This window comes from Lepidochelys olivacea (genome assembly GCF_965140295.1).
Source record: "Lepidochelys olivacea isolate rLepOli2 genome assembly, chromosome: 18".
Classification (NCBI taxonomy): domain Eukaryota; kingdom Metazoa; phylum Chordata; order Testudines; family Cheloniidae; genus Lepidochelys; species Lepidochelys olivacea.
The window spans coordinates 16,528,571-16,549,443 of NC_140428.1; the positions used below are offsets into that span (position 1 = coordinate 16,528,571).

General features: G+C 49.1%; 1 protein-coding gene across 5 annotated transcripts in view; it reads right to left on the reverse strand.

Annotated features, from left to right (window-relative positions):
• KAZN (kazrin, periplakin interacting protein) overlaps positions 1 to 20,873 on the reverse strand; it is a 713,277-nt gene that overhangs the window by 12,102 nt on the left and 680,302 nt on the right. For all 5 annotated transcript variants that reach the window (XM_084651592.1, XM_084651596.1, XM_084651593.1 and 2 more), the window contains 5 exons: positions 11,923 to 12,128; positions 11,003 to 11,121; positions 7,852 to 8,083; positions 6,170 to 6,271; positions 5,688 to 5,854 (listed from right to left, as the gene is read on the reverse strand). In XM_084651592.1, coding sequence (XP_084507718.1) covers positions 5,688 to 5,854; positions 6,170 to 6,271; positions 7,852 to 8,083; positions 11,003 to 11,121; positions 11,923 to 12,128 — 826 coding nt within the window. The remainder of the gene's footprint in view (positions 1 to 5,687; positions 5,855 to 6,169; positions 6,272 to 7,851; positions 8,084 to 11,002; positions 11,122 to 11,922; positions 12,129 to 20,873) is intronic.

The window sequence follows — 20,873 nt, forward strand, 5'->3', positions numbered from 1 at the left end:
GTTGGCACTCGGGGCGGGGGCAGTACGTGGAGCCGCCTCCCCCATGCCCCACCAGGGGCGTGCAGAGACGTGCCAGCAGCCGGCCGCTTCTGGGAGTGGTGTGGGGCCACCGGCCATTTTTTAATGATATGCCTCTGCTTTCGGACTGAGTGCATGGAGCGAAAGCTCACCTGAGGTTTGCCAGGCGATAGCAAAGACTGAGGAAAGATCCCTCGGAACTGATGGGATATCTACAGCTTGCAAAGAGTTCACCCGCAAACTGCTAGGTGGCAACTTGCATTGTGTTCTTTTGTCCTTTGAGGAAGAGTGGTCACTTACGACACTTATTAAGGGACTTTGGTTTCACATAAAACCAGGAAAATAACTAACTGTAGTCATGCAACATTTGGCAGAGGTTTCAAACACAGAAAAGTCAGGAAACCAAACGTTCTGGCTACCATGGCAACTGTAGCTCAGCCGCATTGTGCACGTAAAGTGAGCACCACAAGCAGCGGTGGGGGTCGATATCATAATCTGTCACACTCGGATTTAGCTGTCCAAACGGTTCTAGAAAAGCTAACTAAAGATCCAGCAGCCCTGGCTCTCTTTCCCACAGGAGTCTCCTTCACCAGCCCTGCATAGGATTCGGGAGCATGGGATAGGCCCTGCGGACCCCACTGGATTTCCGTGAAGTAGCCTGAGCTCCTGCTGGGATTTGTCCTGGTTGCTACTGTGTCGTCCTGAGGCCACTCTGCTGGCTAGAAGAGCGGAACCAGAGTGGCAGAGATGGGTGGCTCCATTTCAGAGTCCAGGAGCTGCCCCTTTCACCCCAGCAGTGGGCCCCCGATCTGTCACCCCCCAAAGAGCTTCTTGAGCCTTCCATGGGTGTTTCCACAGTAGGGTCTGATCTGTCTTAGGCTTTTTCTTGCTCTGAATACACTTCTGACTTTCAGAAATGTAACTTGGCTGAAGAAGAAAGAAAACACTCTAGCTGCCATCACCACACTCTGGATTTGGGCGAGGGATTTTTTTAGCTTTTCCTAAGGGTTCTTTTGTGCTTGGTGGCGAGATCTCGAAGCCAAAGCCGGACAATCAAGAAAGCATTGGAAGATGGCTTTGGAAAATGAAATCCAGGACTTTAACACAATGGGGCTGTAAGATAAGCGCTGGGGTGGTATCATAGCGACAGGAAAATTGAAAGAGTTGAACAGAAGTTGAATGTAGCTTTGCAGAATTAGGAACAGACGACTAGCGAGGGCTTATGCTGGAGAGAGAGAAAGCAGTGGAAAGTATGTTGACAGTTATGATAAAACACCTAGGAAGCCTTATTTGGACACTGATCTTAGACACTGTAGGCCTACTGCAGCTCAAATATCAGAGCAAAGCAAACAGTTCCATAGATTAGGAGCCGGGATAGAGATTCATCCTCACTCTGGGTGAAATTTGCTCCTGTGCAGACAGCCTGCATAAGACCTATGCACCTCAGTACAAGCTGTGCGTTGACCTTGTCCTGGCCAGCTGCACAGGGTTGGGTTACTATGGAAGGTAGCATTTTACCTAGATGAGGCCCATCTAGTCCCTGTCAGAGAGATCCAATGATGTGAGGATCTCCTCTCCTTAGGGGAGGGATGGTTGGCAGGATCCCAGACAGAAAAGAGCTCTGTGTTTTATATATATATTGGTAATATGGCGATTTATGGTTATACCACTGAAGAGCCAACCCATGTCACCACCATGTCACTCTTAGCCCCAGCGCCAGTGGCTAGTCCATGTAAGAGATTAATGGGCTACCAACTAAGGACAAACATCCCATACAAACAGAAGAATTCTCTGGGTAGCTGGTGAAGAATCGCTTTCTTCATCAACAGCCTTATTTTAAGCAAAAAAAGTATAAAGAGCCTGAAATTGCGCACAAGGAAGATGTTGAGTGGAACTCGAGCCAGGTGAAATTGTTCAGACAAAAACTTTTTTTCCAGTTCAAAAATGCAGCTTGGGCAATATTGAAACGTTTTGTGAATTCATGTCAAGTTGGCCAAATTGTTCATTTCAGAAAAAAAAGAAAAAAAAAAAAAGAAGACAAATTCCCCCAAATCAAAATGTTTGATTTTGACATTTTCAGAATGAAACATGCTGATATTTTGGTTTAAAATGACTTTTTGTTCCCAAATTTCCTTTAAATTTATACTAAAAATATCAAACATTTTAAATGGTGGAATTCAAAATGAATGTTTCAGTTTTGTCAAAACAAAACATTTCATTCAACCTAAAATGATTTTTAAACTTTTTGTTGCACTAAAATTTTTGAATATTTTCATTTTTGCTCCAACCCAAAACAAATTTTTTCCGACTTTTTGAAATTGTCAACAAGTTGAAAAATCTGTAATTCACTTAGCTGAAAGTGGAGCCACAAGCTGATGTTTCCAGTCATGACACACTGCATGGCCGCTTTGTGATAGCACAAAAGGACTGACTAAGTTAAGACCATGACATGCATTTTTCATGTTCAAGCACCAATCAGGGTTTTAACTGAAGACTTCATAGCTGTGGAGTGCTGCATTAATATTGCGCTTTATGACACTTATAGCCAGTGGTTTTAAGTTCATATGCTTCACTGATCAGAGGCCTGAATTTCTTCTTGAAATATTTCCTGCTATCTCCCTCTGGCACAATGCTAGGGTTTCACTGCTTGGGTAAGAGATCCTCAGCACTAAAATGTTGTGTTTTTTTAAAAGGAAATGTGGGGTGAAAAGATTTCTTCCGCTTCCAGTTGGCAACTAGGTGTGGGAACAGAGCAATGTACTGGTTGGTGGTTCTACTGGCCTCTAACTGGATGTTTTTCTAAAATCTGCTCAAGGAATTATTTTGGGGAAGTTCTCTAGCCTGTGTTGCACAGGAGATTAGATTAGATGATCACAGTGACTCCTTCTAGCCTTGGAATCAAAAAGAGAAAACATACGTGGCTATTAGAAATCAACAGAGACCAGTAAGAACCGGAAGAGACCAACTGGAGGATTCTAATGGAAGCTACTGGAATGTCCACTGGGGAAGAGGACTCTCCCCACAGAAAGTGAAAGGAGCTCCTGTAATGTGCCTTTTTATCCTTCCACATTCTCATGTGGCAACCTGTAAAGAGTTCCCAGCCCGTGCGCAGCTAAGTGACAGCTGAGGATCACCCACAGCAGAGGGATGAATTGAGAGCACTACAGTCAATGGATGGATTCTTCTGCTCCGAGACCTCCTCAAACCAAGTGTCTTAAAAGCCATGAACTGTCCTGCTGCTTTATTTAGCTGTTTAATATAAATATGTACATACTGTAAAGCTATTTTGCACTGTCATCGGCATATCTCAAAGCAAGTTACAAACAGTAATTCTCACCATACTCTTGTGAGGTAGGTAAGTATCATTATGGCCACTTTACAGCCAAGTTAAAAGACTCGCCCAAGGTCACAGAGTGAGTTAGTGGCAGAGCAGGAGTAGAACCCAGGAGTCCTGACTCCAGTTTCTCCTGCTGTCACCACCAGAACACACTCCTTCCCTATCTATTTTAATACATTACCGAAACATGACACACAGACATATCACCAAGATACATTAACAAGATTGCTTGGAAATAGCTTGGAGACAGCTTCATTACAATTTCAATATTATGAAAAATGTTCAATAAACTTAATTCAAAGACAAGCACACAGCTCCCGAAAACATGAAAATGGGCTGTGAATGCTGATGAATCCTTAGCAGTGAAAGGATAACCTCTTCCTCTTTGATTTACCGAGCCCCACCCTGTAATTGCCTCCCAGCAAGTCCACACTGTCCCTGGCTCCAGCACTCCACTGTGGACAATTCCTCCTGCTTCTGGGGTGCAAAGGTAGAAAAGCAGGTGGTTAGAATTATCTCCAGGGTGATATTTCAGCTGGGATGGCACTGAACACTGTAGACAATAAATAACTTCCATGCTCCCAAACATGAGGGGTAGCAGGTAATCCTGGTGGCCCCTGGCTTGCCAAGGGCATCATGGGAAGGGCTGACAGAAATGTTGTGTTGAGTACCAGCAGGAAGTGAGGCACAGTCCGCACAGGTGCCCATATCCTACTGATGCTTCTGTGCCATGCTAGGTTGTCTGTCCCTGCTTCATCCTTGGGAATCCCCATCCATTCACTGTGCTTTCAGAATTCACCTGGGTGGGGCCAGAATCCAGGCCTCCTTTTCCAAGGCCATGTGGTGCAGTTGCCCACAAAATATGGAATATCTGTTGCCTCTTTTCCCAGTTCAACCATCAGCCCGCCTGAGGCACTTGAGACCTTCCAGGAGGAGAGATTCCAGGGTTTCCTCAGACATCCTTGGGCAGGCCTTGGCACAGGAGCCATCTCTTCTTTCCCAGACTGCCCATTGGGCAGGCTGCACTCAGCAGAGTTTGGCCGTGAAGAGGAACCAGGCGAAGGGTGGGTGACTCCCTCTTTTGGTCCATGCAAAAAATCAATATTCTTCGTTATCTCCTCCCCTGCTGCGTTTGGGCTATTTTTAGCTCTAATAAAGGATCCGTTGATTTAGATTGGGGTGAATGTAGTTGGCAAAATTATCTCCTAACTCCCCATAGGATGAAAATCATCTCTGTGCAGTGCAACCACACAGAACCTGTACACCACTTAAATCCCACTTAAACCCCTCGACTTTAGCTGTGACTTGGGTGGTCTATGTATGATGGCAAACAGGACTTGAGCGTTGGAGTTTTGTTGTTTGTTGGAGCTGGCCTTTTACACGGGGGGAATTTCATCTTATGCCCTCCTCAGATGTCTCCTGCCCCGCTAGTACAGTAGTCAAGAATGACGCTCTGTGGAGGCTGCATACGCATATATACGGTGTCTTGAGAATCTGTCCTACTGGGAAAGGACCACAGGCTGGTTTGTGCTTGAGTGGGGAGTGAAGGAGGTGTGTTGCCTTTATGGCTGTTCTAGTTCTTTAGAGGATTTCTATTTTAGTGGCTGTTGGGCTTTTGCTGCCTGGAGAATTACCTGCTCTTTGAACAGGTCTCTCCTTTTGACAGGAGTTCAGGACAGCAGCTGCCTTTCCATGTTTTGAACTGCATTCCTCCTTCTTAAATTCAGTGCAACACAAGAAATACAATGCAACACTCCCCTCCTACAGCTTTCCTTCTGGGATCTCCCCAGGAGCCACTGACTCCATTTTAGGATGGTGGGACTTGTTCCAGAGGTGCTAGAATGATCAGGCCGCAGATGTCTAGCATGCAATGGGCTTTACCCAAAGCCCTTTGAAGTCCAGGGAAGTCCATCCCATTGACTTTAATTTGATGGGCTTTGGAGCCGGCCCAACCAGAATTACATGCTGGTGGGTTAACAAGGAGTCCGCTCCCAGGCTGCTCTGCAGCTGGTTCTGCATCAGAAAGCTGGAGCAGCCCTCACAGTTGCTGTCCCCTCTGTATGCAGGGAGAAGGGAGTGAATGGTGGATCTGTGGCTTGCCAGATCCGCTAGCCTTACCCCCATCGCCCCCTTCCCCCAAAGCTCCCTGCATCTGCAGAGAACTGAACCATGGCAGACGGGGGGGCTGTAGACTCCCTGGCTGTGTTCCCACCATCCTGTCCTCCACATCCCCAGGCGAACTGCACCATCCCCAGCGAGTCCATGGGAGGAGAAGGGGCAGGAAATCCCTCCCCCCCAAGAACCAGCGAATGAAAGCTGCAAAGGGCCTCACTTGTCTGGGTTAACGATGGCGTTCATCTCCTCTGCCAGATGCCGCCTCAGGATGTGCTTGCTGCTTGGGATGCCCAGAGCTGTGGCCATGGCTTCTGCATTGAACGTGGGCTCCAGGATTAGCACAGCCCCATGAACGCCACTGTTCATCAGGTTATCCGCATACTCCTAAAAGCAACAACCAGAGCCAGGATTAACCTGACAAGAAAGGACACCTTTGCCTGCCTCCCTTGGTGGTAGATGTTAAGATGTCAGCGGGTGCTATTCCCAGCGGCAGCTGCTAGGGGGAACAGATGAGTTCCTCTATCCTGTATGACCACCATGCCCCGGCTACCCTGTCCATGTTGCTTAGCTATTTCTATACCTGATGCTTCCGATGCCCAGTTGAGATCTGAGTGATGAAGCGTGAATCCTGCCCAGGCAGACTCTTCCCCTCCCTGACTATTACACCCCACAAGCCACTTCCTCACAAGCAGGTCCTACCTTCAGGTCAATGTCCCGCACCCACTTGAGTACCCGTTGATTTGTCCAGACAAGCGGATCGACGTTCTGGATCTCACAGCGAGCTCTCCGCTCTTGCAGAACCTACACACAAGGACACTGACATTATCGACAGTAAAATAGGCCCTGCCCTCTCCTTATTTGGATCCCTCCTCACTTCTTCCACAAATACCAGAGCTGTGCCCTCTTCGGCCTTTGGAGAGCCTAAGATCTGGAAGTCCCATTCCCTAGGGTCTTGGCCGGCCAGAGGGGAGGAAGGGAACTAGCAGCTCAGTAAATTATTTGAGACTCAGGCCAATAAGAAATTGTTCAAACAGAAGGGATCACTTCTTAAATTATGATTTCCCTTTGCTATGTAACTAACTCTAGAGAGACAAGGTGGGTGTGGTAATGCATTTGATCAGACCGACATCTGTTGATGAAAGAGACCACCTTTCCAGCTTATACAAAACTCTTCTTCAGGACCCATGTAAGCTCAAAAGTCTGTCCCTTTCACCCACAGAAGTTGGTCCAATAAGAGATATGACCTCATGCACCTTGTCTCTAACATCCTGAGACTCACACCGCTACAACACTACAAACAATCGTATCTACCTATCCGTCCATTCAGCTGTCTAAGAAGAAGAATCACTTGATGTTGGGGAAACAAAATGGGTTAACATTACCTGAGCAATTGCCAAATCTCCCAACAACAGGGTTCAGTGCAGCCCTTTTGTTCTCCTTCCTTGCCCAAGCTAAGGGGTTATTTTGTTCCTGGTTCCATTTTGAAGGTGCTTTGTTGGGAAAGGGCAGAGTTACATATTTCAGGTTCCCAAAAAGAGGACACTGCCAGAGGGTGGGGGAGCTGGAGAAGGAGGGGCTAGAGGGAGCCAGAGGGACTGTACAGTTGGGGGTACTGGAGGGGGTATCTGGGGTGTGTGGGAGGGGTGTGTGTGTACTGGGAGTGCTACCTGTGGGGGTGGCAGCCTCACGCTTGAGGTGGGAGGGGCAGTGTAGCTCCCTCTCTCGGTGGCAGGGTGGCTGGTGCAAGCCCAGGACACACCGCCAACCATCAGTCAGCGCTTCCCTGCAGAACCCCCCTCTCCCCCCGGGACTGGGATCCAGGGCCTGGAGCGGTGGAATTCGGCAGGTGTGGCTGCAGTGGAATGGACCAATCAGCTGCGGTTGCAGGGAGGGACCAATTGGGATGTGGACCAATCGGGGCTTTTTCTGAGCTACAACGACTGCTCTGCAAAAATCCCAAACATCCCATAATCCACTGAGACAGAAGGTGGAGGATCAAAAGAGAGGCAATACCCAGGAAAACCTGGATGTATGGTAACCCGAGGTGAGGGCTGCTCTGGCAAAGTCGACAAACTCTGAAATCTCCACTCCCTGGAGTTGCTGAGTGGTACGGCTATTTCTATACAAGAAGGTCAATGGGAGACGCGGGTGCGCTGTCCCTAATGTAATTGATCTATTCGAGACAGGAACTGGGAATGGAGAGCACTCAGAGGAATTGCACTGGCCTGGAGCGATAGAAAGTTTGGGTTGGTCCTGCTTTGAGCAGGGGGTGGGACTAGATGACCTCCTGAGGTCCCTTCCAACCCTGATATTCTAGGATTCTATGAAAGGCTAATTGTTTGGCAAACCAAACCACCTGTTTTAACCATTTCTCATCTCACCTCTTTGCTGAAGTTGACTTGAAAAAGCAGCTCTATTCCCAGCAATATGCTGACCTGGTGGAACTTTTTAGACACATTAAGGTACTTCTCCAAGTCTCGTTTCATCAGCGAGTTCAGCATCCTTCCATCCACGAGGTGATTTTGGAAAGCCTGGGAATACTGAGACAGCCCAATATCATTCAGCCAGGCCTTGGCTACCCAGTGGTGATCCAGTTCAGAGGCTTTAGACAAGCTGTGGAGTGTAAGGAAGACAGGTGGTGTAAGGAAGGTCATTAAAGTGCATGACGCTTCTGCTACCCTGTGTTAAAAATCATGCAAATACCTTGCACAAGGGCTGTGCAGGCAATGGGCCAGATTCTCTGGTCCACTCCAGTCACTTTGTGCCACTGAGGTTTTTGCCAGTGGAAAATTCCCTTTGTGGAGGAGAACTACCCACTGATATAAACCCCCAGCAGTTCCTACCTCCACCTGGCTTAGGGGGCATGCCAGAGAAGGAGTAGGAGTGTGGCAAATGTGAGTTAGGGATGAGCTCTGGGCAGGCAAAAAGCATGGCAGCTCTGTTATATGTCTCTATAGAGATTCCATTGACTGGAGTGGGGACACTGACATGCATAAAGCCAAGCACGTGTTTAAGTCTTCAGATGGATCGGGGCCTGAATTACTGTTGGGATTCTATGTATGCTTTAATGTCTACAAGGAAAGTTGTTTTTTGCTCCCTAAATTTAAAAACAAAGCAGGAAGTGTGCTGACTGTTTGGTGCTGGGTTGATTATTGTGACTTTCCCCCTTTGAAACAAATGCCAATCTGAGATGGGTGCAATTATTCAGGTTTGCCTGAATAATTGGATAAATATTGGATAATAATTGAATAATTTTAAAGGAATCCCTGGAGTCACCTCCACAGAAATAGGCCTACACCCATGCTGCTCACCAGCTAGCCACAGGAGGTCAGCATTGCAACATGGAAGACCGTTGGTGAGGCACTCCGGGATGTGTGTTTTTTTCAATGGGACAGGCAAATCCAGGAGCACACATTTCTGCACACTTCTCATGTCTGCCTTATGTGTTGTAAGCGAATGCAAACAGGGGCGAGTCACAGCACCAGGAGACGTGTGTCCATGTTAATCACTAGATGCCTTCACTGATTACACGATTCAAAACACCACCCATTACAGGTGGAAGAAACAAGCCACTCTGAGCCTGATTCTCACGATGCTTGCCCTATGTATTTACAGGTCTATAACCCCATGTGCTTCCTTATAGACACACCTGTGATCTGCTGGCACAGACATGTGTTTGTTCACTTACAACTAGATGGGAGTTGCCCAGCTGCTGTGGCAGCTGGCTCTACATCATTCAAGAGATTAATTAATTAAAGGATTAATTAATCCTTCATTAATCTAGCCTCGCCATCCCTATGCCCAGCTCTGAAGTGTATAATAAAGCAGAAACTGAGCAGAAAGCCTGGCTTCAAAGCAGAATAGTCTTTCCAATTGTCTCCCTTAGCATTGGTAAGGAAGCGTAAGAGTCATTTACAGCATACTCTGCGGACTAGCTGCTTTCCTCTCTTACTCTGTGGAGACAGAGTTTTCCCAGAACGAATCTCATTGGTGGGCAACATTGAAAAATGCTTAAAAAAGCAGGTGAAATAGCCATTCACAAATGGTTAATGCTTGTCATTTCTTTCCTCTGTTCCCATGAAGCCAGGTACTTGCCAGTCACAAGGGATTTAAGCATGAGCCATGTCTAAGCCCTGGTATGACAGTTATGTCGAGACAGAGTCTGGAAAGCAGCACCCAGGTCTGGGAGCTGAGCTAGGGTCTGGTGTTCTTGGCCCCAGGGAGCAGAGCAGCTGCCCGTGTGAGGCTAGACTCTTCTGTGGCTCCAGCCCCAGTGATCTGCAGGGGTACAATAGCCAGCAGAGGTCTATAGTAGAGGATCCCCCGACACATCACTGCTCCCCAGGGCCCACTCCTCAGAGGCTCAGCTCTGGGCCGTGCAAGGCGCCAAGGTCATGTGCAGCTGCGGCCTTCCCAAATCTCATCCGCCCTCGAGCAGCAGAGCGGCAAAGTTTTGCCGTCTCTGGGGTCCTCTGCTTTGGCAGAGAGGGAACGGGTCCTGCCCCTGAGCCTGGCTCCTTCCCTGTGCTTCTCTCCACTCCTGGCAAATAGTGAATCTCTGCGAGGAACGGAAAACTGGAGGGGCATGTTGTTCGCAATTCAACCCCAGTCTGAGAAGCTGAATACTACAGGGCAGCCACCAACCATTAAAAGGTTCTAGGACAGAATAGTCCTGACTAAGCCCTAGACGATGCAGAACCTGGTTTTAACACTAAGATCTAGTCTGAAGGTGAAGACAGAATAGCAGCTTCACTCAATCCATCCACCTGCCTATACCTCTCCAATAGGTAACCTGGCCTAGCTTGGTGGGCCTTATGTAAACCCTGGGCATGGATTCTTCTAGACTGCTTCATTTGTTTTAAATCCTACACGAGGAAACAGAGGAGATAGCTCCATAGCACTGAATACTACCAGGTACAAGACTGACAGCTATTGGTTTTGCTTCCACTGGGGTCATTTGATTTTAGGAAAATCTTGCTCTAGCCTCTTTGCTGAATTGCTAGCCAGGCTCACTCCCAAAAGCTCACCGGGGTGTTTATGTTGTTGTTGGTTTTGTGGCTTTAAATGCAGGAGACAGTTTGATTTCTTTCTTTTTTTAATCACCCAGGCCAGCTCTGTGAGGAGCAGCACCACACGCTAGAGTTGATTAATTAGCAGAGCAAAAATGAGGGGGACGTCACTGAAGGAAGTAATTATGCAAAACAGAAGTGTCAGTTTTGTTAAAGTGAGTTTTCTCTCGCACTGAGCACAGCAGTAAGAATTGTTCCCTGACATTTGTTTTTTTCCCTCTCTCTCACTCTCTTTTTTTTCTTTCCTGCCCACCCCCCTCCCCCCGATAATTTGGCTGCTGTCTGAGGAGAATATGTAAATACACACACACACATCAATACACACGTATGCATATGCAGGCGTACATGCTCATGTACACATACATACAGACATGCACACACACGTGGGCACATGTATGCACACCCAAGCCTGCAGACACACAATGCAGAAAGTTGGGTTCTGATGCCCACGGGCAGAGCTTACCATTTGCCCGCTTCTGCGTCCCTGTAATCCTCTATTGCCAGCCTGAGTTTGCGGCGGTGAAGGGAGCTACAGACGCCAAGTCCTGTCGCCAAATCTTCATCGCTCAAACTTAGCAACATCTGCTCTCCAAGAAAAAAAAACAACAAAACTCAACCATTGACTTTGGTCACTTACATACCAGCAATGCAGTATGCTGGGTGGGTTCTTGTAAACTATACCCCAAAATGCTTTACAGCATAACTAACAAAACTATAGAGAAGAAGGGAGGAAGTGGTTAAGGTGTCAGACTGGGGCCTAGGCAATTTGGGTTCTGTTCTTGGCTCTGCCACAAATTCTCTCTGTTATCTCGGACATGGCACTTAGTCTTTGTGCCTCGGTGTCTCCATCTGTGAAATGGGGATAATAATTTCCCCCCCACCCTCGCAGAGGTCCTGTGAGGATGAATTAACGGATTCATCCTATAGGGGAGCGCATCATAGAAAAGCCTACCAATGAAAAAACAACATCAACAGAGATTAACTAACAACAGTGGGTGAGGGCAAAGTGGGGAAGCCGAGCTTTGCAACGAGGTAGAAAACTGTTGCAAATGGCAGAAGCTACAGTGGAGAAGGCTCAGCAGTGCCCAGCCTGCATGGGGGGGGGGGGATGACAGAGCAGGTCGGGTTGTGCTAGTGAATCGGAGGGCACAGAGAGACCTAACAATCCCCTGCATTAACTGGGGCACCCTGGGCACTTTTTCCCACCAAACAACTTGGCTGCGCGTGAGGATGGGGTAGGGCTGGGACAAGTGGCCACAGCTCTGGCTTTGGAAGCCCCTCGCCACTCAGAGGGTTGTTTGGGCTCACGTGCTTTGGCGCTGACAGCAGATTGCTATCAATGGTGCAGACACACCAGTGCAGAGACGTAGCTTGCTCTCCTACCTTCCCGCTCTTGACGTTCTCCCCACAGGCTTTGACGTACATGGGCATAGCCATGACCACCTCCAGCCATGCCTGCACAGTGCCTGCCTTCCAGTGGGACATGGGCGTGGTGCGGACCAACTCCACCTGCTGCAGCCGGTCTACCTGTTCCTCCCCTTCAGACAGGCTGAGGCTTAGGCGAGTGGGGCTGGAAAGGCTGTCGGAATCTGGAACACAAAGCAAACGGTGGAAATGCTGCTGGGCTCCCTGCCCAAGGGGCTCACGGGGATCTAACACTTCAGCTAGGAATGGTTCCAAAATCTCCCTGGCCGGCTCTAGCTCCAGGAACCTGGCCCAGCCGCTGGAGACATAAAATGTCATGGCTTAGGCTGATGCGAACACGTCACTGTTCTTGGAACCTGAGAACCCTGGCCTGGCTCGCACTTCAGCTCTGCTAATATTACCTGTCTTACAATGCCTGCCTTGTCAACTTCAGGGTTTGAGCCTCAGTCCTTGAGTACCAAAGCCTTGAGCCAAAGCAGTAACTCCAGTAGCATATAGCAATAGTAGGCTCTTACCCCTCACGTGGACTAGCCACTAAAGGGGGAAATGATACATTGCGCCACTAGACGGTACTAGAAGGAAGTAGAAAGCATTGAGCAACAATGGCTGGGATTGAAAGCTCTCTCACCGAGACCCTGCCCTGAGCCAGTGTCTAATCGGTGCAGACCATCTTCCCACCCTCTTGGTGCAATTTCAGCCCTGGCCTCTTTACGGAAGATCTTCTTGCCCAGTAATGTCTCAATCAAGGAGCCAGGCAGTGTACTGACATACTGACCCTTACCTTTCCGTCTCCTCTTTCACTGGAATTACTGCACAGCAGTCTCCTAAATAAAGACCTGATAGATAACAAGCGTTGACTCTCTTGTGGCTGCAAGAGGTAAGAGCCAGATGGAGGAAAACGGGGCAACTCAGCACAGTCAGGCAGCTGGTAGCCGGAATCAGTGGGCGTATCCAGTAGCTACTGCCCTTCACTGATGCTGACTCTCGTGCCGGCTCCTCCTTAGGTCACGAGAGGGGCTGAACACTTCCCCATGGTTGGTCGGCAGCAGTTCTGCTAGGTGAGATGGATGGGGACTTCCCTCTCAGACCTTCCTTATGAGGCTCCAGGCAAGCATGGCCCGCGCTGCCAGAGCAGGGGCGTCAGGTGACTCCTTCTCCCTCCCCAGCCCCAGTGCCACTAATAGAGAAGGGGGCATTTGGCAGAGTTGACGCTAGTTCCATTGCGGGAAGGGGAGAACGGGCAAGCCCCTGAGTCTGTTGGGTGCTCCAGAACTGCAGGGCCACCCGGGTCTATTGGTGAAGGCTCATCTTGCTTCCCCATCCCAGCAGAGGCAGGAGGAGCTGTGCTAAACCCTTTGTCGCTCCCCATCTCACTGCCAGGGGCACAGCCAAATCCAAACGCTGCCGGAACGGGACCCAGGTCTGTTTATTCGACCAGGCTACCACACAGCCTCTTCCTCTCTCTGTTTGCAGGGAAACACCAGGGCTCCTGGAAGGAGAGGAAAAGAACTGACTGGTTGGAAGGGAAATGCAAATGCTGCTCATTGCAAAGAGACATATCACCAATAGGCACAGACCGATCACCCCCAAGGGATCACTCGCACAGTAGGGCATTAGCTGCCCATCCATCAGGCTGATTACCAGCCAGGAAAGGCTCCAAGCTGGGCTAAACAGGCTTTCGGGACCTCTGGAACCCAAGGCAAGGCAGCAATTTGCATACTCTGGATGGCAGGGGAGGGTTTTATGCTCTGTGCATGGATTGGTTTTCTGCTAGCTGGCCATAATCTTAGGCAAAACAGATTGATGGGATACATAGGGAGGAGGATAGGTTGGCGGGGATGGGAGTCCCTAGGAATAACTAGCGGGGTGTGTCCTCACAGCCCATGGGCTAGGAATATGGCCAGCTTCTCAAAAATACCTTCCAAATCAATGCACTGCAATGAAGAAGAGAAAGACTGGCCTTTACCAAGAGATCGGGGCATTCGCCTCTCCCTTTCCCCACCCCTAGCTCAGCTCATCCTACCCCCACACTGCCTCGCTAGGTGCAGCTGCCCAGGTCCCTGTCAAACCAGCTGTATGGAAGCGCCCGCACATGTGGCTGGCTGTGCATCCTGCACAGTATTTTTCGCTCCTGGCCTCATCCCGCAAGGCTGAGCACCAGCTGACTGTCAACCCGTCTGGCTGACGTCCGCTGGAGCAGTTGCCAAACCTGAGGCCTGCTAACTATGCGCTTCGGGGGGGCCTTTCACTCCCCCTGTGCAGAGAGGAAGTACAAACCTCTGCCCGACGGTGAATGAAACTGCAGGCCTCACAACACGGCTCAGGCAGGCTGTCAACGTTGCCTGGGCCCTGTCCAGGCTCCTCTGTACAGAGCTGAATTTCAGTCGGCATTACTGTGTCTTTAAAGCTGCAGCAGGAAGCCAAGCAGGCTGCAGTTGTAAGCAGAAGCTTTAAAGTTGCTTTGTTTTCAAGGCTCCTTGTTCCCTGATAAGGGACACTGGTTCTCTTACTGGGTGATTCTTCATGATGCACTTAGCTAGTTTAACTGCACAGGTGCAGCGTTTTCCTTGGTGTACAAACTGGGCGTGTTCCTTTGCTTTTCCTCCAGCTTTCAGCTGGGTCCTCTTTGTCCTTATTGTAATAAGCTGAGGGGAACACTTGAAATCCCTTTCTCCTCTTCTTTAAAAGTGTTCAATAAATCGCCCAAAGAAAGGGACGTGCCCTGTGAGCGCTTTATATTGCCACATGGGCCTGGCACACAGGTTGGAAGTGATATGCCACTGGCCTGTGTATGTCCCCAATAGCTATCAGGTGGGCTGTGAGCATGAGTTGTGCTCTAAATAGGATGCACAGGTGTTTTGTGTGAGCACTAATACAGCAGTGCGGAGGGGAAGTGGCTTCTAAGAGCAAGTGCATTGCAAACTCTCAGCTTGGATCTTCAGCCTTTTCCATATAGGTAAGTTTATAGTGTGATGTCTTGGACCCTGATTATGGCTTCAGAGCTTTTACTGTCTCCTTGATTCATTTGTCTTTGACAAATGGTAAAGGCCTGAGCATCAGCAATATTTGTGTCTGCATTTGCACATTGGAACACCCTGCCATGCTTAAGGCAACCTGGGTTTTTAAGTATTCTACACAACGGTGGGGAAAAAACTCTCCCATCTTTACATTGCTGTCCCTGGTCTCATTAAATCTGGGCTGCCAGTAGGCCTGGATGGATGATCTGGGAAGAAGAGCAGGAAGCATGCTGTGGCTTGAACTCCCTGCAATCATTCCACAGGGATCTGGGTCTGCTTTACATTTGCAGGTAGGCTCCCCTCTTTTAGTTAAAGGTTCGTTAAGATGATGAGTAGTAATAAAAGTGAGTTCTCAATTACAGGAGGACGAGTCAGAAATGGTGGCTCTGTGATCATGAGTGATTACAGTGGTGCTTACTCCAGGCATTCAAAAGGTCATGAATCAGAATGCTAAAAGCATGAGATTTACTGAAAAATCAGCAACTTTAGCTGCTTTTCCTTTGCCTTGTGTTGAGCCTTTAAGGGGGCACTCGGGTCACATTTGCAAATTCTTCTGTGAAATCATGTAGGGAGCGTCTAGCCCTTTAAAAAAATATGGACAGCTAAGATTCTTCTCTAATCATGGCAGTCCAGGAGCTGGGACTCTTTAAAAAAAAAAAAAAAAAAAAAAAGTACCAGATACCGTAGGAGTAGGCAACACTATGTCATTAGGAAAAAGCTTCAGCACACATTTGCAAAATAAACCATGTGGTTGCATAGAGGGAAATGTGCCGAGTTTAGTATCTGTAAAGTTACTGCTTTGGTGTTGGCTTTATCAATGAAAGAGCAGTACTTTCCCCCCTAAAACTAAAGTTTGGTGGCAGTTTCAGGCTAAATGCTAAAGAATACATGGCGATCTTTTTAAAAACAGGCTTTGATTCTGTAAATATGCACAGTCTTAATTTGCTTCAGTGGTACTACTTATGTGAAGGGATAGCTCAGTGGTTTGAGCATTGGCCTGCTAAACCCAGGGTTGTGAGTTCAATCCTTGGGGGGGCCATTTAGGGATCTGATGCAAAAATTGGGGATTGGTCCTGCTTTGAGCAGGGGGGTTGGACTAGATGATCTCCTGAGGTCCCTTCCAACCCTGATATTCTAGGATTCTATGTGCTTCAAGTTGAACATAGGCATAAATATTTGTAGGACTGTGGTTGGTATAGGTGCAGGTCCTGCATTATCTTTTAGCATGCGAATAGTAGCATTGATTTCAATGGCTCCATTTATGGTAGTAAAGTGGAGCATATGTTTAGGTATATTCAGGACTGGGGCCACCATGTGGAAAATTGTTACCTGTCCTGTATTTGTTCAAAAAACCCGACTGATTTATTTTTCTGACCAATTCCTCCTGCTTTTTTCTTCTGTCAAAAGTTCAACAAAAATCATCAGCGTTTTGAAATTGAGAAAATATGGCTGGTTTTGTTTGACACATTCTTTGCTTTTTGTTTTAGTAGTGCAAGGAATGTAGCGTTGGTGTGAACGTGATTAGCTGTTCAGGGAGGCGTTTTTGCCGCAAGGGTGTGAAGTCCCTGTAACACATCCATAGTGGCTGTCTGCTGCGTTGCATTTGCAGAGCTAAACTAATAAGATATATCCAAGAAAACACCCAGAGCTATCTGTGAATATAACACTTCTGGGTGCCCTTTAATCAACCTCTCACCTGCGCCACTGGGCAAAATCCACTGGGGAGAGGCGTGGGGGAAAATGTATTGCTTGTTACACTAGTCCAATCAAGAAATAGAAACAATGCCATATTACCTGACAAAGGCATCTCTAATTATTAATTTATTTGACTTCTTCCAATGGGCCCTCATCCCACGCCCCCCCCCCCATTGCTCTATCTTCCCCCACCCTCACTCACTTTCACTGGGCCGGGGCAGGGAGTTAGGGTGTGGGAGTGGGTGCAGGCTCTGGGCTGGAGCCAAGGCATTTGGAGTGTGGGAGGGGGCTCCAGGCTCAGCCTGGGGCAGGGGTGCAGGAGGGGGTGTGGGGTGCAAGCTCTGGGGAGGGAGTTTGGGTGCTGGAGGGGGGCTCAGGGTTGGGGCGGGGGTGCAGGCTGGAGTGTGGGGTGCAGGCTCTGGCCAGGAGGCGCTTACCTGGGGCGGCTCCCGGTCGGCGGCGCAGGGGGCTAAGGCAGGCTCCCTGGCTGACCTGGCCCTGCGCTACTCCTGGAAGTGGCTGGCACGTCCCTGCAAGCCCTGGGGGTGGGCCCTGGGGCCTGCGAGCACCGCCCCCACAGCTCCCATTGGCCACAGTTCCCGGCCAATGGGAGCTGTGGAGTCTGTGCTCGGGGCAGGGGCAGCACGTGGAGACACTCTGCCTCCCACCAGGGCCGCAGGGATGTGCCGGCCGCTTCTGGGAGTGGCACGGGGCCTTGGCAGGCAGGAGCCTGCCTTAGCCTCAGTGCACCACTAGACCTTTAACGCCTAAAATCTCCGTTTGGCTTCAGTGGCCTCGGGGAGATAGAGCTGGATTCCACCGGCGAAACCGGGGGGGTTGGCAATCCTAGTTCTCATAAATGAGCTGCAGACTAAGTAGGGTTGCCAACTTTCTAACTGCACAAAACCGAACACCCCTGCCCCTCCCCTTCCCCGAGGCCCTGCCACTGTTTGCTCCATTCCCCGCCCCCCCCCGCCTCCGTCTCTCACTCTCCCCCACCCTCACTCACTTTCACCGGGCTGGGGCAGGGGGTTTGGGTGAGGGAGGGGGGTGAGGGCTCTGGCTTGGGGTGTGGGTTCTGGGGTGGGACTGGGAATGAGGGGTTTGGGGTGCAGGAGAGGGCTGGGACAGGGTGTTGGGGGAGGTGCGGGGTCTGGGAGGGAGTTTGGGTGCGGGAGGGGAGTCCCGGCTGGGGCAGGGGTGCAGGAACAGGTTTGATGTGCAGGGTCCCAGTGGCACTTACCATGGCTCCCAGGAAGCAGTCGGCAGGGTCCTGCAGCCCCTAGATGCACCGTCGGCCAGGGAGGCTCCACGCCTCACCCACTCCCTGCAGCTCCCATTGGTTGCGGTTCCCAGCCAATGGGAGCTGCGGAGCCGGCCCTCGGGACAGGAGCAGTGCACAGAGCCTCCCTGGACCCAGGGGCCACAGAAACCTGGTGGTGGCTTCTGGGAGCCGCAGGGAGCCTGCCTTAGCCCCAGGTCCCCGCTGCGCTGCCGACCGGACTTTTAACAGCCCGTTAGGCAGCGTCGACCGGAGTTGCCAGGGTCCCTTTTCAACCGGACGTTCCGGTTGAAAACCAGATGCCTGGCAATCCTAGGACTAAGAATTAATCAGAGAGTCGGAATGCCACTTGAGTCCTACTTAAGTGGTGTGTAGGCCTGGTCTTAGATCTCTGCAGGGTGAATTTCACCTAGAGTACTGGGCATTTAATTCTAAAGAGCAGATTAGGATTTGAAAGAATCTCAAGGTGCTCACAGGCAATTCGCAAAAAGGCTAAATTCATGGAATGAGTTACTGCTAAATAGTCCTCCAAGTGCTTCTGCATTCTGACCGGGTTTCTATCAGAGCCAGTTACAGTCTCATAGTCACTAAAGCAGAGCCGTGGGAAGATGTATTTATCTATCTGGGATGCTTTTGTATTTTGTTGCCTCTGGGACTAGAAACTAAAAGCACCATTTGCCTGATCCTGCAAACACTTACACTTTGACTTCAGTGGGTCTACTTACATGACGGGGGAAGGGATAGCTCAGTGGTTTGAGCATTGGCCTGCTAAACCCAGGGTTGTGAGTTCAGTCCTTGAGGGGGCCATTTAGGGATCTGGGGCAAAAATTGGGGCTTGGTCCTGCTTTGAGCAGGGAGTTGAACTAGATGACCTCCTGAGGTCCCTTCCAACCCTGATATTCTATGATTCTATGACTGAAGTTAAACATGCGTGTACAGCACTGATCCCATGTTGTCATCCATGCGTTCAGACTATTGAACCTGCACAGAGCCCCATCTGTCTGTTCACTCAGGTCAAAATGCAGGATCAGGGCCTAAAGTACCACACACAGGAAGCTATTGTACAGTATTTCTGGTCTAGCCCAAATAGGAGGGGTAAGCAGAGTGAGGAGAAATTTTTATACCCAAGGGGCTTTTGGGTAACTGCAGATAAACCACAGAACTTTCCAGTGCTTCAGTGAGGCTGTGAGGTTTGTTCACAGCAACCACCAGTCCAGATAAACTTACTGCTGACAGATGTGGTGATTTTTAGTCATTTAGAGGCACCAAAAGTGATGACACCCGGCGATATGTTAGCTTTTAGTCACTTCTTCCTCATTTTTTAAACTTTTCTGAGCAATGTGATTGCCAGAATAATCTCCAGCTGATAAAACTTCATAGAGATTTGCTCTTAGTCTGTGATCAAAGTTATTAAACTCTAGAAATAACAATATTGCGTCCTACTGACACCACCGTACCATGGCGTTACGTGCAAAAATGCCCTGATAGACGGTAATTTATCTATTAACAAGCTTTTAAAACGCAAATGTTCTACTGCTATTTTAATGCTTTGTATTATCATAAAAGAAGGTCTTTATTTCTGCTTTCCATCAAGTCCCAAAAGCCAGTGGCCTGTAATCATGACTGCATTACATCCCTGGAGATGCAAAGGCAAGGAAATGCATAGGTGCAATAAACGTTTTCTTAAGACACAAAATATATGCTTGAGTGCCCTAGTGAGATTCGTGGCTGTCTGGGTAGATGATGCTGTGGGGGGTCAGCTCAGCGGTATGGCACCAAGCCATGTCTCGGGTTTTTCTATAGCACTCATCACCGTAGTATCTGAGCTCTGTAACTATCACCAAAGGGCCACAGACTGAATTGAATTGAGCATCCTGATTAGGAATGAGAATGGCCCCACTGGGTCAGACCCAAGGTCTATCTAGCCCAGTGTCCTGTCTTCCGACAGTGGCCAAGGCCAGGTGCCCCAGAGGGAATGGACAGAGCGAGTCATCTCCTGTCGCCCATTCCCATTTTCTGAAACATTACTATGAACTGGAGACAGAATTTAACCCCACAGGTAGGAGCTTGGGTCCAAACTTCAAGGCTGGGGTGTTTGGATCGCTGGTCTGACTTGGGTTTGGAGCCCTCTTTATCTTTGAAGCAGCCATAAAGTGCACGCCTATCCTCTACAGCATATACTTACAGCTGGCTTTAGCCCACCACCATTGACTTCTGGACAGTGCTGGGGTGGTGCAAGCCGACCCCTGCCCTGGGCTCAGTAGCAGTGCATGGTGGAATTCCCCACTCCACACTGTCCAGTAGGTTTAGAAGTTGAGCAGACCTTACACATGCATGGGCATGTTAGTATACAGCGACTCTATAAGTCTAGGCAAGCAGCTTTCCCTACTAGCAGTCGTATAGCTGGGAGGTGAGGATGTTCAGGATGGTGAAGGGGAAAAAAGCAGCCTTATGGTCAAAGTAGAAATTGAAAATAGGAATTCTGGATTCTGACTCTTGGCTCGGATGCTCACTTGGGTCAGGCATGTCACTTTGCTGTGCCTCAGTTTCCCCACCTGAAAAATGTGGAAATACCACTTATGTACTTCCAAGGCATGAGACTTAGTTCATTCATGTCTGTGCCACATGTTGCAGCCCAGAGGTGAAAGGTGCACTGTCTATGGCCTTGGTTTTTAAAACCTGCCCTTCCTTTGTGCACCTGCAATTTCAATGGCAAATAGCTTCAGGCACGTTTGTTTAGGGGCACAAATGAAAGCAGGTAGATAGTTAACTCCCTGAATGCTCCTGGGCTGAGACTCTTCCATGTCTTATGCACAAAACTGCTCCCACAATTACATCTGGGCTCAAAACGTTGAGCCCATAAAGGAAGGTCAGGTAAAGGCCTCATTTACAATTCCAGTCTAACAACGCATTGG